This window comes from Cervus canadensis, chromosome 11 (genome assembly GCF_019320065.1).
Source record: "Cervus canadensis isolate Bull #8, Minnesota chromosome 11, ASM1932006v1, whole genome shotgun sequence".
In the NCBI taxonomy this organism is placed as follows: domain Eukaryota; kingdom Metazoa; phylum Chordata; class Mammalia; order Artiodactyla; family Cervidae; genus Cervus; species Cervus canadensis.
In genome coordinates this window covers 39,384,928-39,412,615 of record NC_057396.1, presented here as the reverse complement: position 1 = coordinate 39,412,615, position 27,688 = coordinate 39,384,928, and the positions used below count along the sequence as shown (strand labels likewise).

The window sequence follows — 27,688 nt, the reverse complement described above, 5'->3', positions numbered from 1 at the left end:
GTTTGAGAAGGGAACAGCCTTTTCTTGACTTGTCAGGATAGCCAGGCAGCATACCTTGTCATGTCACTGTTTGGACATATTCTGTTGTTTTGATGTCCTTAGCTCCCTCAGCATTCTTCTGATTAGAAGTAGAATTAGAGTTAGATCTACAGATTACTCCTCTGTGGCCAGGAGTACTTGTGTGGGGAAAGAAAGGATCATTAAAACAGATTTATGTGAAATAGCTTTGTTTGACTACTGAGCCAGCCTCCTAAGATTTAAAATATGGTCTTGTGTTTATTAAGCTATTAGCACATCTCCTGGCTTTTGCTCAAGCAATGCAAATTCAAGGTTGCACGTTTTATGAAAAACAGTGGAGTTTTTTCTTCAGGTTCCATTCTCTGTTAGATTTTGCTTCCTTCCTAAGTACTTATTAAAGTACTGTTATGGTACTAAGTATTAAAAAAGAACTGTATTTGGAACTAGTTTTAGGCTTACAGATTTTAATAAAATTAAGTATGAAAACATACACATTTAAAATAAAATTGAAGTATAATGTCTTAATTTGTCATGTATGAGTTTGATTTGTAATATTACCAGTTGATTTTAGGCTTTATAAATTTAAAGTAATCTTTATGTTTCCAATAAGTCGTTTATCATAATGATCATTTGCATTTTAAGTCCAAAATGTTTTAAAGTGAGATTTTATTCTCCACCTTTGATTAATACTGTATTAGACATAAGTAACAGTGGTAGTTATATGAATAACATAAGTGGTATAGATAAATTTGCTTTTGATTCATTTCTTATCACCGAGAAAGTAGTTATCAAGAACATTGAATAAATAAATGACTTACTTCACGAAAGTCCAGAACTAGCGTGTCCCCATTTGAGGTGGTTCTGAAATTTTTGTTGAACGGTTTTCCTGGAAATGTGTGTGTGTGAAGTATAGTTTTTACATGAGTATTCATTTCCCACTGAGCCAAGAACAAAACAGGATGTGTCTGTTGCTTATTTGGAAGAATTGCCTTCATGCAGTTAAATCTCAAACCTGAAAGAGTTTTAAGAGATCCCCAGTGAAATAAAATCTGAATTAAGTCAATAAAGGCCCTCTTTAATGATTACAGGGAAAGAACTTTTAACAAAGAAATTTCAGAGCCAGAGGCCTCAAAAATCACATGCAGCTTGAAAGTTTATTCTTTGTTATTTTTGGTGCAACTTGCCTTGGAAGGAGGAAGTAAGCTGCTTCCTGAAACTGAATGAGCTCTTAGAATTGGTGCAGGCCACTCAGACTAACACAGCAACAGGTGATTTATTATTTAGTATGATCAAATAGTTGAGAATGGGAATGTTTGTCTCTCCTTGGCGCAATACAATGAAAGAAGAGGTTCTTAAGTTACTTGGTTGTGATAAGTATGTGATTGTGTTCAAAGTCAGCAGGAAGTAAGTCTAGATCAGTTACCTGGCAGTCACTGGGAATGCAGAGGACAAACTGGGCCCCGATGACAAACTCTGAAGGGCTGGGGGTCGGGCGTGTGCACAAAGGTTCAGGAGGAACCTGGAGAGCTGCCCCTAGAAGAGCTCCGCTTGCTGTAGACTGGAAGCATTGTAAAAGACGTTCCAATACAGGAGAGGAATTGAAGCTCCAATATACAAGCGGAACTGAGGGGCACAGGGTCATTCCCAGCTGTTTCCTGACTTGTTCTAATGGTCAGTCAGATGCACTGTCTTGTCACACCCACTTTTTGTCATCCTGTCCATACATGTGGCGACACCCATAGCCTCACTACTAAAACTTCTAGGAGTGCCTGTATAAGCTTTTATCCCAAGTTGTGATCAGGCAGCATGGGCCCTCTTTCTGCTGCCTTAGGGAGATTGAATTTTTGTGCGTGAGAATGCCTCTGAGTTAATTTACTTTGGTCAGTTGTTTATATAATTAAGTTTTTCTTTCTTGTGCCTTATTGCTTTAATCTTTTTTTCCCGTCTTCTCTTTTCTATCCTGGTCTCTCTGTCCCTCTTCCCTTTTTTCTTCTTGATTTCCCTTTTTCTCTTTTTCCACTTCCTGTCCCTGTTATTTCTTTTTAAAAGCCAAGAACTTACCTGGTGGTCAGGTGGTTGAGAATTCTCCTGCCAGTGCAGGGCACATGGGTTCGATCCCTAGTCTGGGAAGATCCCACAGGCTGAGGGGAGCTAAGCCCATGTGTCACAACCTGCATGGCACAGCTGCTGAAGGCCATGTGCCCTCGAGCCTGTGCTCTGTAGCATGAGAAGCCCCCACAGTGAGAAGCCCTCACACTGCAACTGGAGAGTAGCTCCTGCTTGCTGCAAGTAGAGAAAGCCCATGTGTGGCAACAAAGACTCGGCACAGGCAAAAATAATTTTTTTAAAAAACCAAGAAAATAATATCTGTTAAATTTAACAGCAGATGCATAAGCTTAACAGGTACATCTCCAACAAGAGAAAGGGAAGACCTGAGTGTGTTTTTCTCCAGCAAATAAACATTTGTTGAACACCCCACTATATGCTAGATTTAAGGTATTAGATAATCTGCATACTGGAGGAGCTTATAATATCTCATCAAATTACATCAATAGAGCTGTTGATATTTTTTGACCTTGGGATGTTTTGTGAGTGTGTTATTTCTTTGCAAACATGTTTTTCCTATTGTTCACATTCTTTTCCTGTTAAAGTATGTTATTTCACAAACAACATTATAACCAAATTGGAATTACAAAGAAGAGAAAGAAATTAATTCATAATCCTATCTGTAACAAAATTGACTGTAATATTTCCTCTAGTATTTGTCAGAATATTTACATAATCTTTATGCATTGGAAATCATAGGTAAATTTAATTTTGCCTTCTTCCTCATTCTGTTATTTCATGAATGCTTTCTTAAATGTAATTTGAAATGGTGCAGTGCAGAAGGAAGTAGCATTGATTGAGTGCCTGTTATACCAGACATTGTGCACAGTGTTCTATTTTTGTCCCATTTTATCCCCATAGGAGTCCTACATGATGAGTTTTATTATACCCATTTCTTTGATGAAAAAATTGAGGTTTAGCTTGGTTTATTTCCATTTCATTAACTGAGCTCTACTACATCTGTGTATGATGCTGAGTTCTGGAGATTCAAAGATGAGTGGGACATTGTCCCTCCTATAATGAGTTCAAAAAAATCAGCAAAGGGCAGCATTTGAATATAGAGATACTTTCTGTACAGTATGCCGAGTTCAGAAGAGGAACACCTGACCTGGGTCAGAGCACTTTTACCAGAGCAGTGCTTCTCAGACTTTAATATGCATAGGAAAGTACCTGGGTTCTTGTTAAAATGCAGATCCTGATTTGCGGGTCCTTGGTGGGATATGACTGAGTAGAGAAATGGGGAGAGGTAATCTCAACAGGACAGCATGGGGCAAGGCACAGAAGCATAAAAAAGTGTGTTAAATGGGTAAACTATTTATAATCTATTGCACATGTTGGCTGACTACAGCTTACTGGCTGAATTCAGTTCACACCCTGTTTTTATATAGCCCATGTCCTAAGATAGTTTTTACATTTTTAAAGGGTTGTTAAAAAGGAAAACCCAAAACAAAGAAAAACGTATAGCAGAGATGTATAAAGTCTTAAATATTAACTAGCTAGCTCTTTATAGAGCTTGCGTGGGATCAGTGTTGATGGTGGTGTTGGTGGGGTGTAAAATCTGCAGTGAGGCATGGCGGAGAAAATGTTAGAGATGATACACAGGGGGTGAGTGACCACAGGGGGACACAGAGGAGCTTGCCTTTATCTTTGAGGTGATAGGGAGCCAGGCAGAATTTAAAGAGGGGAAGTGAAAACAGTAGGGTTTTGTCACTGGTCTTGATGTAAAGGAGTGGGGCATGGTTTGTCATCCTGGCATGGGTGAATGGTGTTGTTCACAATTGAAATCCATAATTGGAGGAGAAGCCATTTGAAAGGTAGAGATGATTCATTCATATTTGGATATGTTGAGTTTGAGAGAGCACTGTAGGATACCCAGGCTTTCCAGAAGGTAAGAGACATCAATTCTAATTCAGTATTACTGCCTCACAGTTTGTTTTTAAAACTGTTACTATTTCATTTACATTTTAAAAATACTTTCATATCATGTGCACATCCATTCATTGTGCACTCATTCATCAGAAAAAGAAAAGGTTATTGGACAGCAGGTGTCTTGTGATCCCTTTCATGCCAGTGTTGTGTGTGTGTAGAGCTTTTTGGAGGGATGAGCATGGTATTTTCTATTTCTGTATACAAAGCTATGTGTTTCAGAATTTAATAAACTTTTCTGGCCCAGTCTAGGAGTTCACCATTGTTTACAACACACAGAATTCTAATGAGAAGTGGCAGCATTAATTTAAAATAATTGGCTTATGTGGAAAATTTATAAATTGGTGACTAACTTGTACATACTTTGAGATGATTATTTAGTGCTTGCATACTGGTTCAGTAAAATTAGTATTCTCATATATTGAAATCCAACAGAGTAAACAGATCGCATCAGTTAGTTTGTGTATGATAGTGTCTGTATGCAGTTTGCTTTTGTTCTTTATATAAATAGGCTCTTAAGGGTTCCAGTTTTTTATTACTTTATTCTAAGTTAGCATAGAATCAGTGGCTTTTTATCCACACCCTTCTCCTTGATGGTGTCAAGATTCTTTAAAGATATACTTGGAACTATAAAAGAATATTTCCTAAATTGACCTTTTAATTTAGTTATTTAGTGTAAATAACATAGATACATACCTAAGTTTAAAAGTTTTTTTTTTTTTTGCTATGCAATAATACTTTAAAAATTCTTTTTATAGATTGAATACCTGCTTAAGAAACTTACAGAAGCTATGGGAGTAAGTTGGCAACAAGAACAATTTGAAAATTATAAAATCAACTTTGATGACAGTAAAGATGGCCTTTCTGTGTGGGAACTGATTGAGCTTGTTGGAAATGGACAGTTTAGCAAAGGCATGGATCGACAGACTGTGTCCATGGCAATTAACGAGGTCTTCAATGAGCTCATATTAGATGTGCTGAAACAGGTAAGCGTCCTGTGACACAGTTTCTCCTCACCTTTAGAATTTGACATGTTTGAAATAAAACATTTTTATCACAAAGATGAGCCTAAGTCACTTATATTTTTACACTAATTTAGAACAGGAATAAAATTTCTTATTTTCCCAGTCTTGTGTTAGGCTTACATTGTAAATAATTACAGTTAAACACTGGGAGGTTGCTATTTTGAAAGAACTGTTTAAATGGTCACATTTCTGAACATAGTACTTTCGCGTCTTGTGTACGTCTATCCCTTTCATGCAATGTGATATGTGTGTGTAGAGCTGTCTGGAGGGATGGGGGCCAAAATGTTAGAAGTGATCACTGCTGGGTTGTGGGATTTCTGAATTTTATTTTATTCTTTTTCTTATTATTGGACTTACTACTATAATATTTATATATGTTAACCTCTCTATATGATATTTATAATTTTTATGAAATCAGAAAAATACCCTTACTTTTGGGGAAGAGTGCCTTTATGTAATAAAGTTGTGTTTATCATACTAGGTTATAAAGTTTGTATTCTCAGTACCAGCATAGCATCTGATAATATTTATGGTACAGATGTGCTGATATACATAGTCTGTTTAATAAAGTTAATGCTTAGTAAATAGAATTTATATATTTTGAGTGGATCTTTCAGATGTCTTACATTATTATATTGAATAATAACCCTTACTGGTTGGTCCTTGTTTTGCTCTCTTAGGTAATGATGTTGTTTTTGCTCTTTTCTTCAGATGTAGCCTATTAATAAACTTTAATTGAGGCTTAATTTGTGTAGGTTTTTGGTGCTATAAGAGGGTGGGAAACATGGTCTCTGAAGAGGATTTCCAGGCCCATTAGGATGGCAGAATATAGAACTGCAGATGAACTGCAGTATGAGATAGTTTTGGTTTAAATGTCAAGAGCTAGCAAACCGGACAAGTAATGTGCTTAGAACTTAGTATAGTGGTCACATGATACAGCCAAAGCATTATTATGTATTTGATGATGTGTATAGTCTGCCACAGGCTATCGGCACCTATAGATTTACTGTGTAAAATGTTAACTATCCTTTAACAATCCTGAAGTGTTTTGGTCTGTAGTAATGTGTAGTCTTGCTGAAATAAAATTTTGGATCACACGTCTTTGAGGCTGACATATGGGAAGAAAATACAAGCCTAGTAAGTGTGAGCCTAAAAGCTATACTTAGAAGCCAGGATCCTAACTACTGGTCCATTTCATGTCTGCTCCTTTGGAGCAGATTTCATGCTCCGGAATCCTGAGAGGTCAGGTAGAGAGGTACACTGGTGCCAGAGGGTGACTGTCTGAGAAGGCGTGCTTGGCCAGCTTTACTGACACCTTTTAGCATTTTTAATAATGGAGGTCTAGATTTACTGAGAATCACAGTTAGGGTGTGTGTGTTAAAAGGAAGAGGTGTGGTGGGGGGTGGGGAAGAGGTGTGTGTGTGTGTGTGTGTGTGTGTGTGTTAAAAGGAGGAGATACCAGCTCTCATAAGGAAAAGCACCAGCATTTATATCAGATTTAATCTTACCTAGGGTTACATGATAAAAAAAGGCCATAGACGGAAAAACTGGACTGAACGCTGGTTTGTATTAAAACCCAACATAATTTCTTATTATGTGAGTGAGGATCTGAAAGATAAGAAAGGAGACATTCTCTTGGATGAGAACTGCTGTGTGGAGGTAAGAGTCAATGGTTACCTCTTTCCAGTGCTGCCGCCTGCTGTCCAAGTGGTTTATCTTCCTTCTTCTAGACTCTGGGGCCTTAAAAATAATCTTAAAAGTCACATTTCTAAAATAATATAGGCATACAGTAACCATAGTTTCTGAACCAGAGAATTACAGATACCTAACAAAATTTTTTTCTAATGTGAATTTATTTTCTGTCTTCTATTTGAGAATAAAGTATAGGGATTAAATCTCATGTATTTGTATATTTAAGGAGTCATTTCTTGAGTAAATTGGAGTCATAAATAAGAAAACAAAGCCAAAAAAATTCAGTAAGACAGTGTTTGAAATCATGAGTATTTCTGAGAACCTGGGCCATTTTTGAGTGTAATAAATAAACCAAAAGAACATGTCTTTGAATAACTGGTATGACTTTCAGAACACTTTATCACTGCTAATTCTGTAAATAGGTGAAGTCCTCAAGAACATAATGTTTTGAATTTTTTGTTTATACCTGAATTATTACCACATCTTTATTTGTTGAAGAACATTTAAAATACCTAAGATCTCATTCATAAATGATAATGTGTCTTGATGGATGAAATGGTATGTATTAATATTAAAGGTGTGCAGTGCCCAGTAAGGGGTCTTCTTAGATTCAGCTAAACATGGAGACTCACAGGATTATGATAGATCATGCCAGTCTACTTATAAGGATATAGGACAAGAACCACAGCTTGCTAGCAACAACACCCTTGGTGCAAGGAAGGGAGAGGCACATCTGCAGGGTGTGAGAATCACCCTGGGTGTCTATACCTATTGGAACAGTTAGTTCCATGGGCATATTTTCCAGGATTCCTGTGAGAGACGTGTTCAGGCATAAGGTGCAATGTACAAGGGTTGCTGTGCTCAGGAAATGGCCCATCAAGTGGTGTTGGTTCTCCCAGTCTAGATGTTGTACACTCATCTGGGGTGATTTTTACCGCAAGTATTGTTGCCTAGAGGGCAGCATAAGTAAATCAGTAACATTCATTTATAGGTACTTCTTGTATAAGTAATTAAGTTTGAATTTAAATACTTGAAAGTAAAATTTGAAAGACTAATTTTGCTTTCTGTCTTAGTCCTTGCCTGACAAAGATGGAAAGAAATGCCTTTTTCTCATAAAATGTTTTGATAAGACCTTTGAAATCAGTGCTTCAGATAAGAAGAAGAAACAAGAGTGGATTCAGGGTAAGGTACTTTTTATTACTTGTCATGATATAACTTGAGAGCACTTTCTGTTTTTCATTGAGAGTCCCTTAGACAGCAAGGAGATCAAACCAGTCAATCCTAAAGGAAATCAACCCTGAATATTCATTGGAAGGACTGGTGCTGAAGCTGAAGCTCCAGTACTTTGGTGACTGATGCAAAGAGCCAACTCATTGGAAAAGCCCTTGATGCTGGGAAAGATTGAGGCAGGAGGAGAAGGGGGCAACAGGATGAGATGGTTGGATAGCATCACTGACTCAATGGACATGAGTTTGAGCAAACTCTGGGAGACAGTGAAGGACAGGGAAGCCTGGGGTATTGCAGTCCATGGGGTCTCAAAGAGTTGGACACGACTGAGCAACTGAACAAGAGATACTCGGCATTGTTCCCCATTTAGGGTTAGGGTTAGGGTTAGGGTTAGGGTTAGGGTTAGGGGTTAGGGTTAGGGTTAGGGTTAGGGTTAGGGTTAGGGTTAGGGTTTAGGGTTTGCCTATAGTTACTTCTGTGTGAAGCACAGTAGCTAGAAGAAAAACATGCTGAGAGGAGTTCCCAAAATTTTCATCAGTTTCATTTGCCTGATGAACTTGTGGGAAAAGTACAAACTGGACCTTTTTGGTTTTATTTATTTACTCTTACTATTTCAAGAATATGGAATTTCCCCCTTTAAGGACCATGAAGAATTTTAAAGTGGCCATTTTGAGTATTTAGAAATATGTAAAACAAAAGAGGAATTATGCAATAGGTTTTGAATACTTCAAGTAATTTTCAAGATTTGTTACTTTCACAGGAAATCACTAGTTTCAGATACCTCGAGAATGAAAACTTTTGATTTAATAACTTTTAAACTAAAATATCACTCCAGCATTAGTAAAGATTAAAGTGAAATTTTTCTCTTTAATCATGAAAGGGGATTCTGAATGTTATATTCTTCAATATAGGTAAAATTGTTTATTGAGAATTGTGGACATTTTGATGTAGCTTCAGAGTTTGAGGCAAGTGTACCTGGGTCTGGATCCTCTCTCCTGGGTCACTAGGAATTCTGGAGCAGCTTTCTTCTCTGGAATGGGGCTAATGATAGTACCTACCTCTCAGAGTTGTTGTGAGGGTTAATAATGAGATAGTGAAGATAGAGTTGCACATTTTAAAAATGACACATCGTTGCAGAAATGTTTGTGATAGATTTATAAACAAATGTCCATTAATCGGGGCATGGTTGAACAGATGATGGCACAGCTGCACACTGGAGGACTGATCAGTACTGCGCATGTATACTGATAGGAAAAGCTCTCCAGGGTGAAGTAAGAGGACAGACTCAGGCTCTCACGAGAGTGTTACACCACCACTGTGTCAGTGGAAGGTGGAAAATGTATATATGTTTATTTGTATATGCTTTTAAAGTATCTCAGGAAAGATGCACAGAAACAGTTGGTGTTAGTTGGTAGGGGAGTGAAGAGCTCAGTGCTTGGGAATAGGAGTAGGAGGGAGATTTCATCTGTGTCCTTTCAGGCTTTTGAATTTGAACAGTGTGAAAGTACTGGTTATTTATTTAATTTTTGATTTTATTTTTAATTGGAGGATAATTGCTTTACAATGTTGTGTTGGTTTCTTCTGTACAATAATGTGAATCAGCTGTAAGTACACATTTATCCCCTCCCTTCTTGAGCCTCCCTCCCACCCCACCCCCATACTAGCTATTTAGATAATGGAAACAATCAGGAAAGAAATCAGATTTCATACAAAAATTAGATAATGCATGTGAAGAGTGTATGTGTGTGTATATATATACACATATATTTATATATAGCAAATATTCAATACATGGTTGGCTGTTATCACCTTGGGAAGGAAGTATATAGGGAGATGGTTTCATAAGGCATAGATGAAGGGCAGACTACCTACAGTTCAGTTGCTCAGTCGTGTCTGACTCTTTGCGACTCCATGGACTGTAGCACGCCAGGCCTCCCTGTCCATCACCAACTCCTGGAGCTTGCTCAAACATATATCCATTGAGTTGGTGATGCCATCCAACCATCTCATCTTCTGTTGTCCCCTTCTCCTCCTGCCTTCAATCTTTCCCAGCATCAGGGTCTTTTCCAATGAGTCAATTTTTTGCATCAGGTAGCCAAAGTGTATTGGAGCTTCCGCTTCAGCATCAGTCTCTCCAATGAATATTCAGGACTGATTTCCATTAGGATTGACTACCTACAGCAGGTAGCAAATCAGATACCAGGAATTTTGAATCTCAGCCCTTGTGAAGTCTTATTCTTATTTGGCCTTTTGGGAAGTTAAGGAAGGGAGTTGCAAGTGTTGGGAGTTCCTCAAATGCATGTTATGTTCCCAAATCAAATCTATTTAAGCACAGATGGGCAGTTATGGGACTTTGGAGCTGGAAGGGACTCAAGAGATCATCCCTCTCTGGTTAGAGATGAGAAACTCATGTGTAAGTGATTCTGTGACTGGCTCACGGTCACACCGCTGCTCAGTGGCAGGATCAGAATTACCCTGGGTTTCTGCTTTTCTTCCCACTATGCCATTCAGGTTAGGCTCACAGAATAAAGGGTATTTCCCATCTTTTCTCTCATGCCTTTCACAGCCATCCATTCTACCATCCATCTCCTGAAGCTGGGCAGCCCCCCACCACACAAAGAAGCCCGCCAGCGTCGGAAAGAACTGCGGAAGAAGCTGCTGGCAGAGCAGGAGGAGCTGGAGCGACAGATGAAGGAGCTCCAGGTAGCGAACGAAAACAAACAGCAGGAGCTGGAGGCCGTGAGGAAGGTGAGAGTGGACGCCGGGCGGGGGCGGTCTCCTGTTTCTCTGTAGGAGCCTCTGTGACCTTGCTTATGGGCTTCAGTTCTACCAGGACTAGGTTAACATGAGTGTAGGGAGATTGTTTGGAGAACTGCGCTTCCAGGAAGTGTCTCTAGACCTCTGAGAGAGACACTGTTTTCCCAGCCCTTGAGGGTATGAGGGTCTCAAGACAACAGGGATATTTCATTGACCAGAAAAGAGCAATTGTAAGAACAGTGAGTACAGTTGAATTCGTTCACAGAAAGATGAGAAGTTTCTCCTGAGGATTTCAGGGTCACTTTTGTTGAACTGGATAGGATCCGTTGCTTTTTTAGGTTTTCCTCCTTAGCTCCCATCTTCACTCATGAGGATCTTGGAAGACGCTTAGTGTTAGAATTGTGAGTTTTACTTATTGTTTGGAGTCAAAGATACAGTCTGGACACCACCACCACCACCCCGCCCCCAACTCCCTCTTGAGATGCCAGTCCCAAGTCCAGGTTGTTACCTGTGCTTCTGAGCAGCTGGCTCTGTCAGAGGTTCCCACAGCCTCCTCTCCTGTGCTGTGCTGAGTCACTCAGTCACATCTGACCCTTTGTGACCCCATTCTCTGTAGCCTGCCAGTCTCCACTGTCCATGGGGATTCTCCAGGTAAGAATACTGGAGTGGGTTTCCATGCCCGCTTCCAGGGGATCTTCCCAACCCAGGTCTCCTGCTTTGCAGGTGGATTCTTTACCAGCTGAGCTACCAGGGAAGTGCCCCCCACCACAATTTAGGTTTTATTAATTTGGTAGAGCAGCTTACATAACTCGGAGAAATGTTTTCCATACTAGGCACTGGTTTCTTATAAAAGACTGTAACTCAGGAATAGACAGATGCATAGCGCAGCATGTGAGGAAACGGCACGGAACTTCCATGCCCTCTCTAGGTGTAGCACTCTCCCCAAATCTTCATATGTTTACTAACCTGGAATCTCTTCGAACCCTGTGCTTTTGGGTTGTTATGGAAGATTCATTACACAGGCATGATTGATTACATCATTGGACATTGGTGATTGACTCAACCCCCCAGCCCTTCTCCCTTCCTCAGAGGTCAGACTGAAAGTTCCCACCACATGGTAGGTTTCATTGGCAACCAGCCCCTATCCATATGTGTTTTCTTAAAGTCACTTTATTATCACTCTCAACACTTAGGAAATTCCAAGACTTTGAGGAGATCTATGCCCAAAGAAACTGGGACAAAGACCAAATACATGTATTTCTTACTGTAAATCGCAATATCATGGATAGGTGTATGAGTTTTTACAGGTGTCTAGATTCTTGAAACCATCACAGACAGAATATAGAACAATGCCAATGTCTCAGAGATTTCCCATGCTGCCCCGTGTATTCAGACTCTCTCCTTACCCCTGGCCCCTGGAAACCACTGATCTGTTTTCTGTTCCTATATTCTTGTCTTTGCAAATTATCATATAAACAGAATCATAGAGTATGTATGTTTTCAGTATGTGGGTTCTTTCATTTACCATCATGCATTTGAGATTCATCCATCTGGGATCCTTTTAAACTCATCGACTTTTAACCCAACCTCCGGGAGCATGTAGGTCCCTGTTCTGTGCTACATGAATGCGTACCGATTTGGTCAGACCTCAGCTGACCTCAACCACCTTTCTACATCCTAGTTCTACCGAATCATTAAAGCAGCTGATTTGGGGTTTGATGGGTAAATATTGGAAAGCAGTTATTATGGATCCTTTTAAGAATTGTTAAATTTCTTTTCTTGTCAAAAAAGAAAATTCTCCAGTTTTTCATTGAAGCATTTTTAGAAAAATATCACTTAGATGAATATTTGAATCACCTGGAATGAGATTTCATTTTGTGAGACTTGATACAGGCTTCATTTAATTCAGAAGGAGGAATAAGAAATCGTGGTAGGTTGTTTTTTTTGTGTGTGTTTTCTTTTTGGCTGCACTGTGCAGCTTGTGGGATTTTAGTTCCTCGACCAAGGATTGAACCTGGGCCCTTGGCAGTGAGAGTGTGGGGTCCTAACCACTGGACTGCCAGGAAATTCACTGGTATTTTTTTTTAATAAATTAACATATTTCTTTAAAATGTTACTCAAGTAATTTTATTAAAAGACTTAATTTTTTTAGAGATGTTTTAGGTTCACAGTAAAACTAAGAGGAAGGTGCACAGATTTTGTATATACCTCCAGTGTCAATATATGCATATCCTCCCCTAGAATCAACATCCCCAACCAGAGTGGTACGTTTATTTCAATTGATGAGTGTACACTGACACTCCTAGTCACCTGAAGTCCATAGTTTACCTTAGGGTCCACTCTTGGTGGTGTATGTTCTATGGGTTCAGACAAATGTATAACAACATGTATCTACATTATAATACCATTCAGAGTATTTTTTCACTGTATATTGCCTTAAAAATCCTTTGTGTTCCACCTGCTTATCCCCCTCAACCCCAGCACATAATTTTTATTTCTACTTTTGTTTCTTTTAAAAAATATAATCATTTGTATAAGTAATAAAATCATATGGTTCAAAAATTTTAAAATATAAAAAGGGATTCAGTGAAAAAATTTCCTCCTACTCTTTTCTTCCCTCTGCTTGGTTCCTATGCCTTGCCTAAGACAACTGTTATTTTCATTTCTTATGTATCTTTCTAGATTCATGTAATGCATATTCAAGAGAATATGAATATACATTCTTGTTTATCCACTTTTAAACACAAAAAGTACATACTTACGATTCTGCATCTAGTTTATATATATATATATATTTTTTTTTTCTGTGTCAGTGTAGTATAAAGAGCGTTCTCATTCTTTCTGATAGCTATAAAATATTCTATTATATGACCATATCATTACTTATTTAACCAGTTCCTCCTATTGATGAACTTTTGGGTGGTTTTAGTCTTTTGTTTTAATAAGCAGTGCTGCAGGGAATTATTTTGTACTGTGTCATTTTATAAATGTTCATACATGTCTAAAGGGCTTCCCTGGTGGCCCAGACAGTAAAAGTCCTGCTTGCTATGCAGGAGACCTGGCTTCAGTCTTTGGGTCAGAAAGATCTCCTGGAGAAAGGACTAGCTACCCACTCCAGTACTGCCTGGAGAATCCCATGGACAGAGGAGCCTGGCGAGCTATAGTCCATGGGGTTGCAAAGAGTCAGACACGACTGAGTGACTAAGACTTACTTATACATGTCTAATATATCTGTAGAATGAATTCTTAGAGGTGGGATTGCTGGGTCAGAGTGTATATGCATCTATAATTATGACATACAGGCAGATGGAACAGCCACCTTGTCAAATACTGCTATTCACTGTGTCAGACAAAAAACTGTTCTAGAATTTGCCAGTTAACTCCTCCAGCCCAGAAATATCACACTTCACTTCTATTTATTTACAATATTTTTGTCAGAACTAGTCACATGTTTCTGTGTTTCCTTGTGTAAGATGAGTCATTTTTCTCTTGTCACTTTCAGTATTTTCTGTCTTTAGTTTTCCACAGTTTTACTATGATATATATGTGTGCATGATATGATGTGTGTGTTAAACTCTTCGTATTTATCTTACTTTCTTGGAAGGGTTGATTAATGTTTTCCATCAAATTGGAAAAGTTTTCAGTCATTATTTCTTCCAATATTTTCCTACTCCTTTCTCTTTTTTCCTCTCCTTTGGATATTCCCATTTTGTGAATGTTGGTGTATTTAATGGTGTTGGCAGCCCACTCCAGTATTCTTGCCTGGAAAATCCCATGGATGGAGGAGCCTGGTAGGGCTACAGTCCATGGGGTTGCAAAGAGTTGGACACGACTGAGCGACTTCAGTTTCTTCCTTGGGCTTTCCTGGTGGCTCAGAGGTTAAAGCATCTGCCTGCAATGCGGGAGACCTGGGTTCGATTCCTGGGTTGGGAAGATCCCCTGGAGAAGGAAATGGCAACCCACTCCAGTACCCTTGCCTGGAGAACCCCATGGACGGAGGAACCTGGTGGGCTACAGTCCACGGGGTCGCAAAGAGTTGGACACGACTGAGTGACTTAACTAGCTAACTAGCACATTTAATGGGTGTCTCACATTTCTCTGAGGCTATTTTCTATTCTGTTCTTCAGATTGGATAATTTCTATCAGTCTATCTTTGATAGATTCTTCTTGTATGGGTGAGACCCTCCAGTGAATTTTTTAGTTCAGTTATTATAGTTTTCAACTGCAGAGTTTCCGTTTGATTCTTTTTATAATTTCTGTCTCTTTATTGATGTTGTCTGTTTGAGGGGATATCATCATATCATCTATAATTTCCTTAAACAAGGTTTCCTTAGTTCATTGAACATATAATAATTTCTTTGAAGTCGTTGCTAAATCCAGAGTCTGGCCTCCTTCAAAGGTAGTTGCTATTGCTTGCTTTTTTCCAGTTATCAATCACACTCTTTCTTTACATATCTCATAATTTTTTGTTGAAAACTGAATGTTTTAGATGACATTTGTAAGCAACTCTCCATGTAGTTTCCGCCCTTCTCCCAAGGACTTGTTGTTTGCTCATTTATTTGCAGAGTGACTTGGCTGGACTATTTCAGTGAAGTCCATTTGCCTCATGACATGCAGCCTCTGACTGTCCTCTGTCAAGGCACACCCTTGGGTATGGGTACAGTGTCCTGGGGTAACCAAGGTATCAACGGAGCTTTTTTTTTTTTTTTTGTATTATTTTCTTCTTAAATAATTTTTAAAGGTTATGCTCCATTTAGAGTTATTACAAAACATTGGCTATCTTCCCCATGTTGTATGATGCATCCTTGAGCCTATCTTACACCCAGGATTTTGTATCTTCCACTCCTCCCACCTGTACCTAGCCCCTCCCCTTCTCTCCTTACTGGTAACCACTGGTGTGTTCTCTATATCTGTGAGTCTGCTGCTTTTTTGTTATATTCACTAGTTTGTTGTATGTTTTCAATTCCACCTATAAGTGATGTCATACAGTATTTGTCTTTTTTCTGTCTGACTTACTTCACTAAGCACAACACCCTCCAAGTCCATACATGTTGCTGCAAATGGCAAGATTTTGTTATTCTTTATGGCTTAGTAGTAGTCCAGTGTATATTTGTAACACCACATCTTCTTTATTCATTCATCTGTTGATAAGACACTTAGATAGCTTCCATATCTTGACAATAATAAATAATGCTGCTGTGAACATTGGGATGCATATGTCTTCAAACTAGTGTTTTTGTCTTGAAACTCCTGCCTTGTCACCCAGGAGTGGAATTGCTGGGTCATGTGGTAGTTTTGTTTTTAGTTTTTTTGAGAACGCTCCATAATGTTTTCCACAGTGGCTGCACCAATTTACATTCCCACCAACAGTGTACAGGGTTTGGCTTTTTTTTCCCCTAAATCTTTTATTTATTTACTTATTATTTTTGGCTGCACTGGGTCTTTGTTGCTGTGTAAGGGCTTTTCTCTAGTTATGATGCATGGGCTTCTCATTGTGGTGGCCTCTCTTGTTGTGGAACACGTGCTCTAGGCGTGAGGACTCAGTGGTTTTGACACACGGGCTTAATTGCCCTGCGGCATGTGGGATCTTCCCGGACCAGGGATCGAACCTATGTCCTCTGCATTGGCAGGTGAATTCCTAACCATTGGACCAGCAGGGAAGTCCTGTTTGGTTTTTTTTTTAATGTTAAGTTGTATGAGCTGTTTATATATGTTGGATATTAGTCCCCTTATTGGTCATATTATTTGCAGATATTTTCGCCCATTCAGTAGGTTGTCTTTTCATTTTCTTCATGGTTTCCCTGCTGTGCGTAAGCTTTAATTAGGTCCCATTTGTTTTTGCTTGTATTTCTTTTCCTTTAGAAGACAGATTAAAAAAATACTGCTGTAATTTATGTCAAAGAGCGTTCTGCCTGTGTTTTCCTGTAGGAGTTTTATAGTGTCTGGTCTCACATTTAGTTCTTTAACCCATTTTGAGATTATTTTTGTGTGTGGCAGCAGGGTTCCGTCTCCAGCTCTGATCTCTCTGTTAAGTCGGCTGCCTCAGTCGGTGTCACCTTCTCAGGTGTTCATCTCACAGGTTTCTCTGTTGTTTTCAACAATGCCCTGGGGCCCAACTTGCCCCACAGTCTGATATTTAAATTCTGGCCCACATTTGATCTTTGAGGCCTGACTTTGAAACTTGTTCCTAATACATGGGGGCTCTTTGCTGTCTTCCCCTGTTTCCCATCAGACTTCTTAGCTGGCCTGTGATTTAGTTTGTTGATCTTGTTGACTGAAAAAAAACACACAGCCTAGACGTTGAGAGTTATGTTTATCTGGTGCCTTTACTGAGGACTCTGGCCTGGGAGAGAGCTTCTCAGCTATGAGAACCTGTTTCAAAGAGATAAGCAGGGAGCCAGGATTTATAAGAGTTTTTGTTGAAAAAAACAAAGCAAAACAAAACCTTGTAGTTAGTGCTTATCACAAAAAACCAGATATTTCAATTTAATGATTTTAGTGCTTCTCTGTATATAGGAGGATACAGATTTTAGCTCATTAAAATGATTTTGTACGTATGCATTTTAAAACTCTAGGGCCAGCGTCCTGTTTCTCTCTACCCTGACTTTCCCTCATGGGTCATTGTTGGGACGGCTGCAGTGGCTGATGGCTTGATAGCAGACAACATCCTTTGTTTATTGGAATGGCAGACGACTTTTTTTTTTTGTCTGCATCCTCCTGTGAGATACCTTATCCTTAGACTGGAAACTGAGAGGGAGCCTCGCATTCTTGGTTCCATGGCCATGGGGTAGAGCCTCCTTCTACTGCCAAGACAAGGGTAGGGTGGAGAAGAGGCTGTGCTGTGGTTCAAATGCCGTAAACTTTCACAGTTCTTGCTGAGATTTAGTTGATTTTCTTGGATACATTTTCTCTGTTTGCTGTATGCTCTTAGGATAATTCCCAGAGACTTTAAATGACTGCTTTCGGTTTTTCCCTTGTTTCACTAGAGAACCACCCTTTGGGAAGTGGGGCTTCCCCGGTGACTCAGACAGTAAAGAGTCTGCCTGCAATGCAGGAGACCCAGGTTCCATCCTGGATTGGGAAGATTCCCTGGAGAAGGGAATGTCTACCCTCTCCAGTATGCTTGCTTGGAGAATTCCATGAACAGAGGAGCCTACAGTTCATGGGGTTGCAAAGAGTCAGACATGACTGAGCGACTAACATAACAACAAAGTTTTAAGGAACAATGTTAAGATGACAAAACTGCAGTGAGCTCAGGAAATAGATTTGAACTTCACAGATGCATTTGCAAGTGAATTTAATGACGACACTAAAATTTTCTTTGTGAAATGTTACAACTTACTAGGAGTCATTCGTTTATCCAATTTGTTTTGTATGTTGACTGGGAAAATTGTTGGAATGGGATTCAGTTGGATCTACAAGGTTTATTCTGTCTTTATTGAACATTGAGAATGACTGGCTTCCCCTATAATGTTTAAATGTGACCCTTTCTCTCCAAATGCACTTCCACTGTAACGTTCCCTGCTTTTCTCTGGATGGGTTTTTGGGTAGAAACTGGAAGAAGCAGCATCTCGGGCAGCAGAAGAAGAAAAGAAGCGCCTTCAGACTCAAGTGGAGCTCCAGGCCAGGTTCAGCACGGAGCTGGAGCGGGAGAAGCTTGTAAGTACCGCCCTCCCTGGGGTGCGGCTGCTTTAACTTGAAGAGCCTGCTCCCACTCCCATCCTGGTCAGCAGAAGGACAGAGGCCAACCTGTGTGGGTGGAGGGACAGGAGCCGGCCTGGCTTGGTGGAGGATGAAGACCTTGGAGGCTAGAGTGAGATCATCTTGCCAGCTGTCTCTGCCGCTGACCCACGGTGGGCTGGCTGTTGGGGAGGTTTTGTGTTTGTTATTAAGTCATCATCAGTTTATTGAGCACACTCTGTGTGCCAGGTATCATGCCAAGGATGTAAAGGTAAACCTTGCTCTCAAGACCTCCAGTAGAAATTTATGGAATGATAAGTGCTGTGGGGAGGGGGACTCCACGTCCTGATTTGCCTGGGACAGTCCCTGCCATCCTGGTGTAATTATTGCTAGCATCCCTTTCATCCTTCAGAGTTTTGGCTTGGAAAATAAATAACTATGGAAGAAGTAAGCACAGGTTCCATGATATTTCCCCTCTATAATGATCAGGAGTGGGGGTTCTGAAGTCATGAGAATATGTGAATGCTGGTCTGTCACTCTTGGCAGCTCTGACTCATCGTAGGGGTTCTCATCCCCATGGTCCAGTTGCTTCAGGCAGTGAGCTGGTTAACTGGAACACAGGTCTCCTCACATCGGGTTACAGTGTGTGAGAGAGGGCTGGGCCCCAGGGCCTGCTAAATAGGTGCTGTGAAATTTCCTTCAGCGACTTTCTGTTGCTTAGACTTGAAGTGGATGTGTGTGTGTTGTGAAAGGAAGGCACCCAAGATCTGAGGGACTGCTGCACCATAGCCAGATCTGGGTTCGTGTCCTCTGCACTTGCTTATGAGCATTAGTTTCTCTTCTTCAAATTAGGGGGATGTCACATGATCTCTCATGACCCCTATGAGGATGAAGTAAGCTAATGCCAGTGAAAATATAAACTGCAGAGACATATGCTAATATGTTTGATATTACATTTATGATGTCCTTGTCTTAACTTTTAAGGCAGAGATTCAAGGCTCTTTAATCCAGAATGGAGAAACCATAAATGTATTAGAATGCTAATTAGATGCTTGAGGGCCCCCCAGGTCTGAGGGTGCCCTAGGGAGGGAGAAAGTAGAGGGTGCTGGGCAGCCAGGTAAGTGCAGGAGACCATCTTTCCTTTCCCCCTTATTTTAACCCTTTGGCTGTTCTGAGTGGGAGAAGGTTCATTCCTTTTGGATGCTGTTGGTAAAGAGGTTGTGGCTTTAAGATAGAAAGGAATTTAAAGAGAAATTACACAGGGAAGTATTTTTTTCTTGAGGTTGAAATGCAGTGTGAAAGGGATGAGAAATATACCAGGGCAGGAGAAGGGATGGGTGTGGTACTCTTGCTTCCTCCTTCATCAAGGAGTGAAGGACGGGCCCTGCCCACCCTGAAGGGCTGTGGCTGTGGCCGTGGCCCTGCTCAGGATGGTGTTGGAGCAAGAGACTTTCCCGAGGGTGAAGTCAGCCTGTATTAAACATGACTTTTATACCCTCAGATCAGGCAGCAGATGGAAGAACAGGTTGCCCAGAAATCCTCTGAACTAGAGCAGTATTTGCAGCGGGTCCGGGAGCTGGAAGACATGTACCTAAAGCTGCAGGAGGCTCTCGAGGATGAGAGACAGGCCCGGCAAGATGAAGAGACGGTGCGGAAGCTACAGGCTAGGTACGGATCGACTCATCCTCTGGGCTTTGTGTGCTCTGCTTGGGCTCATACACTTCCTAGGAATCACTGACCCTGCTGGAGAGGGAAGAGTCTCTGCCAGATGGGAGGGACCCTGGAGGCTTGGCTGGCTGGGTTCTTTATTCCCAATCTCCCCTGGGAAACCCTTGCTTCTGTGGCTAATGACAGGCCATGTATCTATTTCAGAGTAGTCAGATGGATGTGTTTAGTGCGGTTCCCTGAGTCAGATTCTAGAGTCCACGGAGCCAGCATCAGCCCTGATGAGAATCGGGTTTCTTCCACATGTTCCAGACCTGAGAAGGCCCTCATGTGGAGGCAGGGGCCTGTTAGGCCAGAGCTGCAGCCACTTTGGGGGACAATGAGGAACTGAGCAGTTTCCATTTGGTCTTTCAGGATTGGTGACATTCCTTAAATAATTCTTAGTTTTAGAAGTTCTTGGAAAAAAAAAAAAAGTTCTTGAAACAGATTTTTTTTTCCCCTAGACCTTTTAAAGTCAGGTTTACCATGTATGATAGTCGTGATCTCAGATGAGAACTCTCACTTTTGACTTCAGTAACAGTAGGAAGGACAGAGTAGAATGAAGACTCTAAAAAGCAAATGTCAGCTGCCCTCTCCCAGTTTCTAACTTGCTTCCCCATTAGCTGTCTTTGAGATGTCACGTCAGGGGATGCAACACTAACCGCTGTTTCCCCGTAGCAGCAGCTGGTTAGTGTGGGCACACCTCACGCTCTTGTAGGAGCGGTTATGGGATGAGCTGGGATAGATTTTCCATGGCTGCCATCTACACATGGAGCTGCAAGAGATGTTTGTTTAATCTTCAGGTAGAAAGAGAGAAAGAAAGGTTTCTTTGTTACGTATGTTGCCAAAAATGACTTCAAAAACAAATTAGGTGTTGAAAATTTTGATTCTATTAAGGAAAAATTATCTTCTAATAGAAGATTGAATGCCTTGCACATTGCTTGGCACTTATGGGTCCCACAAGTGCGTATTCATCGTGGTATTAGCCAGGGTCTAGGGACTTTCACCCGCTTGCCATTGGGCAGTGGTAGTGGCTACAATTGTGATGTTAACACACCATCCACTGCATGGGACGGTTTGGTCCCATGTGACTTCCAAAGAGAGACATTCTAAGGGATGTTAGATATTTTTTTTTTTTTTTTGACGTTAGATATTTTTGACCCTCATCATTTGTGATGTGTTGAGTTTATAGCTTGCCCTCGTGTAGAGAATTCACAGATGAGATATGCAATATATATTTACTTCTTTGAAGCTGTGAGGGAGATTAATTATGACATGGCAGAGATCAGATCATAAAGGGAACCAGGTAACTCTAGAAATGTATTAAAGTATTAGTTACTTCATGTTTATAGAATGATGTTTTGAATAAGACAGTTTTGGATAATTAATGGCAGTAATTTTTAATCAATAGTAAATATCAGAATCATTTATATAAAGCTTTGAAAAATGCACATGTAGGGACTGTCCCAGATTTACCATATCAAAATACCTGTGGATAGGAGCCCAGGCATGAGTATTTTATTTAAAAACTTCTGGCTAGGGAATTGCCTGGGCTTCCGTGATGGCTCAGTGATAAAGAATCCGCCTGCCAAAGCAAGAGATGCAGATTTGATCCCTGGTCCTGGAAGATTCACCTGGAGAAAGAAGTGGCAATGCATTCCCCTGTTCTTGCCCAGAAAACCCCATGGACAGAGGAGCCCGGCAGGCTGTAGTCCCTGGGGTCACAGAGAGTCAGACGTGACTTGGTGACTGAACAGCAACAAGGGAATTTCCTGGTGATCCAGTGGTAGGACTCTGCGCTTCCACTGCAGGGGGCACAAGTTTGATCCTTGGTCGGGAACTAAGATCTTGCATGTCTCATGGCATGGCCAAAAAAAGAAAAAGCTCTGACTGATTATTTTGTACACTCTAATCTCAGTGAATGGAAAAATGGTTTCAGCTTGGTAAATGCAAATATTAACTGCCACATACAGCTCTGTACCAATAAGCTGAAATTACTACACAAAAACTAACTACTTTTTCTTGGTGTTTAAAGGCCATTTTAGGCATTTTACTGTTCTGTTTTGAACTTTGATTTTGGAACTTAAAGTGGACAGACTTGCGCCCTCTAGTGGTCATTTTTTAAAGTGAGGCGAGCCCATATCTTTTCCAAAATCACAAGAGGCTGGGCTTGATTCAGAGGGACATTTTGTCAGACTAACAAAGGGGGCTTTCTCCTTGATCCCACTCTTCAGGGTAGGCCTTTGTGGGTAAAAGGTCAAAGATCAGATCATCATGGAGTTGGGATAGAGACGTTTAAGTCTAGCACTAATGAACTGAAAAGCTGAAAAAAATTTCAATTTTAATGGAAAAACAAAAAACCTGAAACAAGAAAACCCAGATGGCTCAAGTCAAAGTTCTTGTATTTAAATGATTCACAATTAAAAAGCATCTCTGGGGAAACTTAATTCACTGACAGAGGAGGCACCATCCACTGGAAGAACAATGAGATGCCAAATGTTGCAACAGTGACTTGCTCTTGCTTAGAGCAAGGACAGAGGTTAACTGAAAAGCCCTCTGTGTACACCCTCAGCTAAGATTACGTTTCATGACTGAGCACACGCGCACTTCAGTGAACCAGTCTCGTTGACTGGTGTATCTCCCACGTGTAGGAAAGCACATGGACAGTGTATCGCGTACACACTCTGGTCAGCCCCTGGTGGCAGGGTAGTGTTCACTGCGATGTCACATCCGAGAGACAACTCAGGGAGCGCACTGGCCCTTTGTGGAACCCGGGGGAGGAGATAGGAGAGCGCATCCTAGTTGAGAAAGAACTTTTAAGGATCAAGGCTGCCCAGAAATAAACTGACCCGGATTGTGAAGCAGTGGCCCATCACACAGGGTTGGAGACCCACCCTGTAGGGTGTGGTTGAGGGAATTCTTACAGTGGTGCAGGATTGGGGTGGTCAGATAGCGGCTGTAGAGTCTGTCACTTTATTTCTGCTGCTGTTGGCTTTAGACATGCAAATGCTCTTAGGCAGCAGTAACTGGCCTGCTGTGAGGTTTGTTACCGTAATTCTGACGATCAAGCCAGTAGACATGCGTCCTGCCCTGGGCTGGCGTCTAACCACATTGTCTACACTTGGGGTACAAGTTAGTTTATTTATTAAATACCCGCTTACCTGGGATATCCTCCGATAGGTAGCCTGTTATTAAAAGATAACCTTTTGAAGTCACGCGGGCCTGGGTTGAAATCCATTGCTTACCTGTGCGTCATACTTTTGAACCCTTTGACTTCATCTGCAGGGACAGTAACACCTTGCAGAATTGTGGGGGGATCACGGGGATGAAGGTAAAGAGCCTGACGTGCAGCTTGGTCAGTAAATGGTGTCTGCTTCCTCTCCCTTTTGTCCGCTCCTCTTCTTTCGCCTTTGTTGGTGTGTCAGCTTTTCCGTGGGTAATAGATTTCTGCTGGATAAAAAAGTGTTTTAATGTTGTAGCAACCAGGCAGATTTCAAAACTCAGCCTTGCCACCTGCCTGTCAGGTGAATGACCTAGTCCAGGTCACTTCGCCTTTGTGCCTCACTTTCTTCATCTCTGAACTGAATGATACTACTACGTAAGCCTATTGTGAGGATCAGTTGAAAAAATACACTTCTTTCTTGGCCCATTAAACCTTCAGTATGTGTTATTTTTAATCTTTTTTTTTTTTTTTTTCATAAAAGGGTGAAAAAGAGCTTGGAGCAGACTCGTGGGTCACCTGACCCACAAATCTGGGCCTCTCCGGCTCCTCGTGTCCTTCTTGTGGGCGAGAGGTGGGTTAGATGACCTCCAGGCTCCTCTGAGGCTCTGCTGCGCTGTGTCATCTTCTGGGTCGGGCGCGGTCACCCTGAGCTCTCCATGTTGCAGGCTGCTGGAGGAAGAGTCGGCCAAGAGGGCCGAGCTGGAGAAGTGGCATCTGGAGCAGCAGCAGGCCATTCAGACCACGGAGGCGGAGAAGCAGGAGCTGGAGAACCAGCGCGTCATCAAAGAGCAGGCCCTCCAGGAGGCCTTGGGGCAGCTGCAGCAGCTGGAGCTCGAGCGGAAACAGGCGCTGGAACAGTACGAGGTCATTGCCCATCCCCGCAAATCCGTGCATTTAAGTTCTCAAACATTTAAAAACGGGAATGTTTACTCTGCCGTAAAAAGCCGTGTGAGAATGTTGCTTAGCTCTAAGTAAGGGTTTTTCACAGGCGATGAGGTATAACAGTTGGAATTCAATCAGGAGACTGAAACCTCACAGTAATTTGAACAGGGAAGGTTTAATATAATCAGCTATTAACTACAACAGGGATTACCTACTGAGCAGCCAAAAAACTCTAAGAATACAGGAAGGGCAGACACAGGAAGCAGCCACTGCCCCCACCCCGGCTGAGACAGAGCCTGCAGGGAAGGAACGCACACTCTGCTGTGTAAGCCCAATGCTGGGATCCGGTCCTCCTCGGAGAGGGCATGGCCTTGGCCCCTGGACGGCAGGGAAGCTACCCTCTGGGGCACTGGTCGCAGCTGCCCACAGGGGAGGTGCCACTGAAACCCACCAGGGTGGACACCGTGGGTGTCCTGCGTGCCACAGGAGCTGCTGAGATGAGCACAGTGGAGCCTGGAGGCAAAGCCCCCACCTCTTCCAGTGTCCTGCCAGCTCCTGCACTGACGAAGCTTCAGTGGGGCCCGCTGCCAAGGGTCACAGGCAGGACAGCAAAGGGTGGATTTGGAGTCGAGAGGCAGTCCGGTGTCACTGGCACAGGAGTATCTTATACATCATCTATAATTAGTGTGATTAGGTTCTCGGGGGATCTCAGGCAGGTTACTTAAGTGCTCTGAATCCTAGTCTCCACCTGTGTACCATGGGAGTAATAATAGTCCATGTTTCTGTGGCTGGGATGACTTAATGAGATAATCCACAGTCATGGAGCAAGTGCCCAATCATTGTTATTTGGCTCTTAAACTACCTGTGTGTTTGCAGAGTCTAAAATCTGCTCTTGTTCCAGGGAGTTAAAAAGAAGCTAGAGATGGCAGCGAAGATGACCAAGAGCTGGAAGGACAAAGTGGCCCATCATGAAGGATTAATTCGATTGATAGAACCAGGTAACACACTCTCTGGAGTAATCAGATATTTAGTCAGTTTTTCTGTTTTATTTGTGTACTTGAATTGTGCTAAAAAAACCTTTCCTAGCCCAAATATACAGGAACCCAGCTCTTTGCAATAAATTTTTCTTGAATTTCTTTTGCCCTCTGATAGATGAGAAGGCCTGTTTCATTCCCTTTGTATACATCTTCTGATGGTTTTGCCTCCTATGACCTTTATGGATATTCCTCAGAGAAGAAAATAAAGTAGAAAAATGTACTCTTTTGTCTGTAGAAAAATGATAATGTTAATTGAAGAATATAAGACCTTGTATGTTTGATGCGCGTTTGTCTCTTAGGTTCAAAAAACCCTCACCTGATCACTAACTGGGGCCCGGCAGCTTTCACCCAGGCAGAACTTGAGGAACGAGAGAAGAGCTGGAAAGAAAAGAAGACCACAGAGTGAGCCGTAGTTACGTCAGCTGTGTAGGTTGCAAGCACAGCTGCAAAACTTTATGCTAAAGACAGAGGACCTGGCTTTTCTGCTTCTAACTTCCAGCACCTCCTATGGGGTCAGTATACTAAGGAAGCCTTCTTATTTATCTGCCAATAAGGAAGGGCTTACCTGAAAAGAAAAAAAAAAAGTCAACATTGTCAGGCTCTTTATTTACTCTTTCTTTGAAAACCTCAGCTTCTGAAAATTCCCTTCAGCTCCCTCAGATTCTTTTCAGAGGAGGTGGTACATAGACAGCCCAGTGGCGGGTGACCAGGGGCAGGGAGGCACTCAGGTCACTGGGTGTCAGAACCTCTGTGGGCTGGGGCTGTTGTTTTTCCAGCAGCGTATTTCCTCCTCCAAGTGCTTGTTTCTAAACTAAGGGGGCCACCCTGCTTGCCATGGTCCGCGGTGGACGTGGACTGCCTCTGACCACGGCTACTCAGCTGGAAAAGACACTTCTCCTGCACGTGGTCCTCGCTCGGACTGAGGGGTTGCCGTTCGTCTCTTTGGTTGTGCAGATTTAATGCCATGTGAGCGATTGGCATCTGGCTCCAGAGGCACTGTCTCCAGGGGGCAGAAGTCTTTTAAATAATGCTTTGGCTGAGATAGATACTTAAGAATCAAAGATAGCACAGAGATGAACTAAGTGAATCCCATTCAGAATGATGTTTTGATACTAACTGAATTCTTCCTAATATTTAAAATGGTTTTAACCATCTGTGTGCTGGCAGACCCCTTGGTTTTACTTTTGTAGTTACTGTACAGAACATCTCTGGTGTGTGTGAATGCTTGTCCTAATCAGACCTTTGCCTTAATAAACAGTGATATGATCGTTCCTAGAAATTATACATGAAAAAAGTTTTTAAAATGTATTTTTGTGATGTGCTATGTTGAGAGGGAACAAAATATTTATAATTTTCAAACATTCTTACCTAAATATTGTACAATGTAATATGCTGAACTTTCTTAATTTTTTGGCTAATTTTCTAAGATACGTTAAAATTGTTTTATATGGTTCTTGTTTGTTTGTTTTAGTCAAATGGAGTCGGTAAGAAAATAAAAAAATACTGGAAAAGCATACATTTAAGCTGTCTGATTTAACAGAAGAGGAGGGTAAGGTTGTGTGTACGTGTGCATGTTTTCCATATAATGAGGTGAACTTGGATTTAGGGACACTTCCTGAAATACTGGATTTGCAGTTTGTACCCCCCAAACCAAGGCTGTCACGAAGTTAACTATGGCCTCGAGTTTGCCGTTTGAGTCACTCATGTGGGAAACCATGGTGGATGTGTCATCTTACAAGCGGGAACTTACACGGATAATTTCTCCCTCGTCCTTGCTATTCCCTCCAAATCCTCTTACCTCTGCTTTCCCGAATTTTCTTTTCTGCCTCTCCTGTTTTTCTTTCAGTTTTTACCAGAGTAAACAGTGTGGTTTTTTTTGTTTTTGTTTTACACGGTTGCCAAGATTAAAATGCCTTTTGTGGATTAAGCAGGCCCACTCAGTCCAGCCTGATCACGTCTTGGAAAGCTGAAATGTGGAGGGGCAGTGTCTGGAGACATTTTTGGTGGTCACTACTGGGAGTGTTACTGGCATCTAGAGGGTAGAAGCCAGAGTTGCTGCTATACACCCTACAATTCACGGGACAGTCCTTGTAACAAAGAATTACCTGGCCTGATAAACATTCTCTGCAGAAAGGCACGTTCTGGTCCAGAACAGGACAGGCTCTTAGCCTCAGGGTTTCCCTAGGAGGGGTGTCAGGAGTTGACCTCTTTGGTGTAAATGGAATGTACGTGGGAGAACAGCGGCCGGGTGCTCCGTGAGGCCCGTGAGCCAGGGGCCAAGGCTCGCCCCTTGTGGGGCATTGTGCTTCAGACTCTGTAAAGGCCCTTTCCACTTACGTGCCCGGGGAGTTGCTTTATATATCCTTTAAAGTCTTCCTGGGATGCAGGCTGCTGAGGCGTGAAATGTAAAG

At 41.6% G+C, this 27,688-nt stretch overlaps 1 protein-coding gene across 1 annotated transcript in view; it reads left to right on the top strand.

The window, feature by feature from the left end:
• The window catches only part of SWAP70 (switching B cell complex subunit SWAP70), a 73,299-nt gene extending 46,506 nt beyond the window's left edge, over window positions 1-26,793 (top strand). Inside the window, exons 4-12 of the mRNA XM_043481135.1 lie at window positions 4,809-5,036; window positions 6,588-6,734; window positions 7,841-7,949; window positions 10,561-10,742; window positions 18,303-18,410; window positions 19,933-20,099; window positions 24,024-24,222; window positions 25,142-25,238; window positions 25,577-26,793. Coding sequence (XP_043337070.1) covers window positions 4,809-5,036; window positions 6,588-6,734; window positions 7,841-7,949; window positions 10,561-10,742; window positions 18,303-18,410; window positions 19,933-20,099; window positions 24,024-24,222; window positions 25,142-25,238; window positions 25,577-25,683 — 1,344 coding nt within the window. The 3' untranslated portion in view covers window positions 25,684-26,793. The remainder of the gene's footprint in view (window positions 1-4,808; window positions 5,037-6,587; window positions 6,735-7,840; window positions 7,950-10,560; window positions 10,743-18,302; window positions 18,411-19,932; window positions 20,100-24,023; window positions 24,223-25,141; window positions 25,239-25,576) is intronic.
• The last annotated feature ends 895 nt before the right edge of the window (window positions 26,794-27,688 follow it).